This window comes from Gossypium hirsutum, chromosome D13 (genome assembly GCF_007990345.1).
Source record: "Gossypium hirsutum isolate 1008001.06 chromosome D13, Gossypium_hirsutum_v2.1, whole genome shotgun sequence".
In the NCBI taxonomy this organism is placed as follows: domain Eukaryota; kingdom Viridiplantae; phylum Streptophyta; class Magnoliopsida; order Malvales; family Malvaceae; genus Gossypium; species Gossypium hirsutum.
This window is the reverse complement of record NC_053449.1, coordinates 10,367,485-10,374,823: the sequence shown is the minus strand read 5'-3', so window position 1 is coordinate 10,374,823 and position 7,339 is coordinate 10,367,485. Positions and strand designations below refer to the sequence as shown.

The following is a 7,339-nucleotide window of genomic DNA, read 5'->3' as shown; positions in this document are numbered from 1 at the left end:
TACAATATGACTTGTTTGCTTGCAGAAACTGTACTTAATTATTATCTTTATATTTTTGCACGATTTTACACTCTAGACGTTTGCACATCGAGAGGCGATCAAGGATCGATATGGTGATAATACGAATAAATGGATTTGGGTAAGAAATGAAAAAGTGAAATGACTTATATGTTATGCCTAAATTTGCATGTAATTGAGATAGAATGATAGATGAATTTAAATGTTGATATATGAAATGATAATAAGCATAAAGCAAGATAATAAAAGCATGAGACAAGGAATTTAAAAATGATTTAGATTATGGTTGAATTTCATTTTAAATGTATTTGTTTATTTTTCTTATAATTGATTGTTGTTTTATATCATGTTAGAACTACTAAACCTTATTGCTCAGCGTATAGTTTTGTTTGTTCTGTGCGCAGGTCACAAGCAAAAGCTTCAATAGACTCAAGCCCAAGAATCTAATTTCTCTAACTTAGCTCAGAAGGCATCTCAATACTTTTTGTATTTATATGTGTTTTGAGTCTTCTGGCATGTACCTAAGTTGGTTTGGTTGTTACTCTTAACGATGATTTGATACTTTTGGTAATTTGGCCTATAATGTCTTTATGGTTGAATTTCATCTCTTTATTACAAGTTAATAATGCTTGATTATGTGAGTTTGAATGTGCAAATTGGCTGGTTTGAAAATGATCTATTGAAGGTTATAATTTGGTAATGTTTAAACATGTTTAGATAGGTTAATAGGATGAATATGTTTAGTGGTAAGTTTTAGGTAGGTTTAAGTTCATTTGGTTAAGGTATTTAACACTTAGAAGTATAGGATTTTTGACCATTTGTTCACCGAATCTCGAGACCGCTAGATCAAATTTCATTTAAATTTTGCATTCAAAAGCCTCAGGTCTCGAGACATATTTGTATAAGCTCGAGACAATTGTTCCTAGGTCTCAAGACAAATGATCTTTGTCTCAAGACAGGAGAACATCAAAACTAAATAGATTTTGTCCTACTCTAGGTCTCAGGACAAGAACCCCCTATCTCGAGACATTCAAACATTGAAGCAAAAATAGGAAAACATAGGAGGTTGATCTTGAGACATAATTTGGAGACACAATTTCTAATGTCTCGAGACAGATTAACTTCGAAGCTAAAATACCTAAATTAAAATGAGACTTGTCTCGAGACACAGCATTGAAATTTAATAATTGAGTTTGGATTCAAGTTCTAACTCTAAATTTGACTTTTCCTAACTCCGTATAGCGATGAATTTGAAACTTAAACATTACAAATGAATACTTGCTAGTATGATTGATTATGGTTAAATTTGTTTGAATGGTAATTATGATTTAAATTTTATGATTATGTAATGAGATAACTTGAGTTACTTCGGCAACATAATGTGGCATCACATATTTGGATCCGACTATTGAGTCAAGTGTGAGGTGTTACATGCATATTCTGGTGTGTTGATGGTTTGATCTGTATATCCATCCTTGAGTCTGAGTCAATTAATAGGGGCCAAAATAATTAAACAAATATGAAATATAAATTATCATTGGCTATATTTAAGATATTGAGATTGAGATTTATTTACGTAATATGAAACAAGATGCTAATACTTTGAGGAGGCGTCGATAATTTTGATATTCGATAATGTATATTACGAATACACTAAAGGTGTTATACATGGCCAACATATTTGGAAAATAGAAAAATTTTACATGTTTTGCGACCATAAATTTCACTGCATATTATTCAAACTGTTTCCACGGTTCTAGAGTTTCCACTGCCAACTCTAACCATTCTGACGGGCTACCAAATTCATGCACAAGGTATAGGGAAGAGTGTTGATCGAAAAACTTGAAAGTTGGGTGGAGCTCCTTGTGGCAAGTGCTTCTAATAGCATAAAATGTGAAGTACAAAACACACAAGCTTAGAAAGAAACTTGTATATAACGTTATAAATAATGGGTCCTTCGGAAATAAAAAGACAAAAGGAAAAAAAATGAAGTTAACATCTTCACATCCCTTGTCTCTACACCAAACACTTACATCACTTGATTAAGAATAAAGTCGGTAAAGTTTTGGGGGGAGGGGAGGGGGAACATGAATGACAATGGACCCCCAAAGAACGAAAGAGAAAATGATATTGTACTTCCCCAAGCCATTTCTTTTACCAACTCAATCCTGAAAATCATGCATATGATCTAAAAGGTAGTTGGCTGCAAGTTCCTCATTCTTGTTGCAAGCAAAGAACACTTGGAGCACAGTTGCACGGTCAAACCCCATTGCTTCAAGCTGCAAGAGATGCGGAATGAACAAGAGAATAAGGAGACTACAAAAGTATTTGTAGGCACAAGATAAATGCGACAAATTTGAGTTTATTAATCATCTAAAAGCAAAATCATTACCTAAAATAAAGATGTGATGCATATTTCATAACTCAGATAAAGGCCAAGGAAATGGAAGGCATTTCCAGAGGCAGTGGGGAAGATAGCTAAATAATCCATGATGACAGAGAATAGTGAACACATCCAAGTCAGCCTTTATGTAAAAGACGACATACCCGTTCTATGGCTTCACGTTCCTCAGGTGTGACTTGCACAGCTTGTGGCATCGCCTCAGCTAATTGCCCCAAAATGTTTCTTTACAACAGGAGATGTCAAATAAGCACTTGATATACATACAGTATATAAGTTCAAGAAATGAGCAACTAAAAACAACAAGACTCACCCCTCTCCACCTTCAGCAGGTTCATTGATCAAGCGAAGAAAGTCACCCTGATGCTCTTGAATAAGTCTCATTAAATTAGGATTTTGTTTCCCCAACTCTTGAAGCATAGGCTGCCAAAAATATAATAAAGGGAGACATTGAGGAAAGGTGAAAGGTAAAAAACAAAAGATGAAAAAGACAATGAAAAACACACTAGGATTGAAGAGGGAAACAAGGGACCAGAAAATAACCTGCAATATTTGTGGGTTGGCTTGCACCATCGCTCGCAAAGCTTGAAACTGAAAAGAGAATTGCAAACTGAGTGTAGTTCTAGGTAGGTATTTACATGACAGTCATGCTAACAAGCCCATATACAACCAAATATGAGAAAGAGAGAGACCTGTGGACTGTTCCGTAAAAAATCAAGAGAGCCAGCCCCAGCACCACTTGCACCCATGTTAGGAAGGCCCTGTATAAATTAAAGGCTGTCAAGTCACTGATTCATTTGCCTATCATCAAATTTATCAAATGTCTACCGCATGACAATTTTACCTGGGGAAAGAGATCTAAGGGATTTGCATTTGGTCCACTTGTAGGAATAGCTGCCGTTTGTGCAGGCTGTTGAGGTTGTGCTGCAGGGTTAGTGGTTTGCCCAACTACAGGAGCACGGGCCACAGGTGGAGCTTCAGCTTGCTCAGGGATGCCCTAGTATTTGCAATAATAATTTACGATGAGATGACAAGCAGCTTAGGAAACAAAATGAATGCTTGTTTTAGTTGAAAATTAAAAAAAAAAAATGCAGTATAAAATATCATTAAAACCCACCATATGATTGAAATCCAACATTCCTGCTAACCCTTTTTTTGGGGGGAAGGGGGAGTAAAAAATGTTCTCATCAAAGGAAAATTCACAATTCCCACACACCGATCCACCAAGTCAAAAAGGACTAGCAAAATGGAACAGAGGAAGCATATTTGGGTGAACAGAAATTTAATCATCATCAACCAATAAATCATAGCAAGGAGAAAGCCAAGTTTCAAATAGAATTACATCAAATTATAAATGACAAAAATGGCATAATCATCATTCCAAGAAAACCTCCCAGGATGAGCTCGGCTTATTAGGCTATTTCCACATCTACATTAAGGAGAACAATAAAACTACAGCAACTAGAAGCATGCAAGAAAGCACATATTCTTCAAGATACAAGGAAGGTACTTACAGAATACAAATATTCAACAGCTCTCTCTGGGTTATTATAAGCAGCACGCAGGGCACGGACAACAGTGTCCCTGTCCCAGGTGCCCCCACCCATGTCAAGAATTTGTTGGATTGTTCCCTCTAAGTTACTCCCTGCAACCAGATTAGATGCTGCTTGGCCATAAACATCAGAATCTGACCTGTTTCCAAAGACATTGTTCAAGATATTACTAGTATGCAAAGGAAAATGAGGAAAAAATCAAGATCTCTCCTACAAAAAGCAATTTGATTAAATCAAAAGCAAGCTTATGTCCTTCAAATAAGAAGCATGAAAGTTACTATCAAGAATAAGTTACTGACAGAGGAGTACTTGAAGCAACAGGAGCAGAGTCAGCAGCAAGTGCAGCCCTGAAAAAGAAAATAATAAGCAGTTAATCAATTGCAAAGGTGCTGTGTCTGACCAAAAGTGTAGAATAGCAGGACTTACGTAGCAGACGTTGCAACAGGTGCAGTAGAAGCTGGTGCTGGAGCAGTTGGTGGCCTACTTGCCTCAGGAGCCTAAAAAGAATCCAAAATCAGTACTCACTCAACAATAATCTTTGCATACAGGCATGGTTTTCAGAAGCAGCATACCCTAAAGATTGTATAGTGTGGCTAAAACAGACATTTATATTCATACTCAAAAAGAAATTTTAAGATCAAATCTAAATTCACATAATGATTTCGTGAGAGTTCATGGTTCAAGCTGAATTGTTCTAGACAGAGTCAATGAGGAGAGAATAGGATAGTGGCTATTAGCTTTCATGTTGATATGCTACTGGAAAGGAGAAAGGGAAAACAATTGTGAAATTGAGAAACATGGATAAGAGATTATGTAACTAACTCATAAACATTTAAGGTTGAATTTGATAATAACACCAACTTAGACTCCAAATTATGCATTATGTTTATAGCTCAATAGTGTAAGATAGCAAGCAGTTGGACACAAAACAACTCAAATCTGGGTCATATCTGAAAAACCAAAATCTTAAAAGCATTCTATTTCCTACCTATAACTTTTTTAATGATTAACTTGTATACAAATTATATATGTTCAAGATGCTTGACTATCACTTCAAGTTGTAGTTCATAGCATTGAAGTAAAGAACATCTACCATCACAGCAAAAACAGAACCCCCAACGCTTTTCACGTCATATCAATCGCAAATGTATTTAGAAATATAGCTCAAAAGGTACAGTGACAATGAGATGATCACTGCTTACAAGCAATTATGCATGCAAGTAGCAGTAAGAGAGGTGACAAAATTATAATCTTACTTTCATTGTAGAAGCGGCTGAAGCAGTTGAACCCTCCCCAGATGCAACCTTATTCTAGTTTATTTAAGCAAAAAGGACACTATTAGTATGAAAATGACAGTCATGAAAAATAAATTCAGATACAAATACAAGTAGGTAAAAGCTTGAGAGGTGATGTAAAGAAAATTTTCAAGTTTTGCAACAAATTGATTTATAAGGTGCACCTAAAGGAAAGCAACAACCAGATTTCAAAAGAAAAATAAAATGATACAACACTCCATCATAAGTTATAACTAAGATAACTTTCAAGTTCAACAACAGTGCGAAAAAAAATTATGTCAGCTAGGCATTTATTAAGACAAAGTCAGCATACTTTGGTCAGAATAGTTAGAACATGTTAGATGAAAGATTACAAACATAAAGATCAGGATATTGAAACCAATTCACCTTTGTCAACATGATCACAATAAAGCTATTTTCAGTGACACTGCTTTCAGCCAGTGTCGTGTCATCTTTAAGAACTTTTCCCTTATAGATAAGCATTTGTTGTGCAGCAGGATAAACATCTGCCCCTTGAACAGTTTCTATGTTCTTCTTTACATCCGCAACCTGAAAGAATTGACAAGCATTAACAGTGGAATTGTATAATACCAAGTGACATAGTAATGTAAAACGCAGAATGCATTTTATCCCAAGACTTTCATGTCTGTGCATATATATATATGTATATATGAACCTTAAAAGCATAAAAAGTAGCAAAAAACAATAATAATAATAGCTTATTTATATAGTTAGAAAATCCACATCATTAAAAAACACAACCCTTGATTAGATGTAACCGTAGAATGAAGAACTTGATCCTTGGTTATAGAAGATCTATTAAAAGAAGCCTCTGTACATTTAATCCGGTGTTTATAGCCACACTGATTTAAAAAAAAAAAGAAAGTGAAAGAACATTCCAAAATATGAGATATTAGCATATTTCAATGTTCAAAGCTTGTGTATACCCCAGTTTAAACCTAAATCTAGCACACTACAACTAGCAATTACATGGCAATCTATGCATCAATAGTCAATGATACAAGTTAATGAAATACTGATGATAAAATGAAGCCTACAAATCAAAGTATTATTCACTAATTTCAATGAAGTAGTAAAAAGCATTACGTAGGAAGAAGTACTTAATTGCTAATTGTCGCCAGAAGAAAATGATACCGCCGTTCAAGCTACACCAGTATCAGTCCACTAATTCAACTAAAACTTAATCGAAGTAGCTAGACTATTCAACAAGCTAAATCAACATATTCAATAAATTAGACACTAAAATTGAACAGATCATTCACGATCTCCGATTTTACATTTCAGGCATGGTAATTCAACTACGTGCATAAGAAGTCCAACTAATAGAGTCCTAGATGAATGCGAATTAATGTTCAAATATAGGGGAAAACGGAAAACCCTAGTCAAGAAACGTAAAATCCCTGGGAAAAGAGGGAGAGAGAGAAGCGAACCGCATCTTCTGGTTTGACTTCGATATCGAAGTGAGTGCCTTTGAGAGTTTTGACGGAAACCTTCATTTTCTGCCAATTTCGATTTTCACTATGTCTGTTAAAATCCGCCGATCTTATTTATATAGGTTAAAAGTTGCCACAAGTCTATGTAATTTTCAAAAATTGAGTGTACCTTTCAAATTTCAACACTGTTATTTTTTTTAAAATTCAAGTTGTCAAATTTTCCATAAATTAGTTTCTGATTTTCGAATCATAAACTTTCATGTTTTTGTTTTCATAATTGTAAATTTTCAAATAATATCAATTAGTCCCAAAACTCATATTTTAAAATCTTTATAATTTAGTCTCTATGGTTTTAACCTTTACTATTTTTTTGCTCAACTTTCCAAATTTTCATTTTTCACAATCATACAATTTAGTTACTACATCAACTTTTCAGATTTCACTACTCAACCCTTAGAATTTAAAATTTTACAATTTGATCCTTATTTCATTTTTTTTTCAATTTAATCACTTAACAAATCATTTTTTAACCTACTCATCCAAATAATATTCAAATACATATTTACCACTTTTAAAATAATAAATACACAATTTCATCATTCAAAGTAATTCATTCCA

The 7,339-nt window shown here is 34.2% G+C and overlaps 1 protein-coding gene across 1 annotated transcript; it reads right to left on the bottom strand.

The window, feature by feature from the left end:
- Positions 1-1,867: 1,867 nt before the first annotated feature.
- On the bottom strand, positions 1,868-6,946 carry LOC107920497 (ubiquitin receptor RAD23c). Its single transcript, XM_016850237.2, has 12 exons — positions 6,719-6,946; positions 5,655-5,816; positions 5,229-5,282; positions 4,399-4,469; positions 4,272-4,319; positions 3,934-4,111; positions 3,264-3,416; positions 3,112-3,180; positions 2,963-3,010; positions 2,733-2,842; positions 2,566-2,644; positions 1,868-2,297 (listed from the first exon to the last, which is right to left on the bottom strand). The coding sequence occupies exons 1-12, from the start codon at positions 6,782-6,784 to the stop codon at positions 2,181-2,183; spliced, it is 1,155 nt and encodes a 384-aa protein (XP_016705726.2). The 5' UTR covers positions 6,785-6,946; the 3' UTR covers positions 1,868-2,180.
- Positions 6,947-7,339: the final 393 nt, after the last annotated feature.

Coding starts and splice junctions, on each gene's coding strand:
- LOC107920497 (XM_016850237.2), bottom strand. CDS start 6,784: ATGAAGGTTTCCGTCAAAACTCTCAAAGGCACTCACTTCGATATCGAA. Junction 4,320..4,398: donor CCTGTTGCAACGTCTGCTAC/GTAAGTCCTGCT, acceptor TTTCTTTTTCAG/GGCTGCACTTGCTGCTGACT. Junction 2,843..2,962: donor CCAACCCACAAATATTGCAG/GTTATTTTCTGG, acceptor TATTTTTGGCAG/CCTATGCTTCAAGAGTTGGG.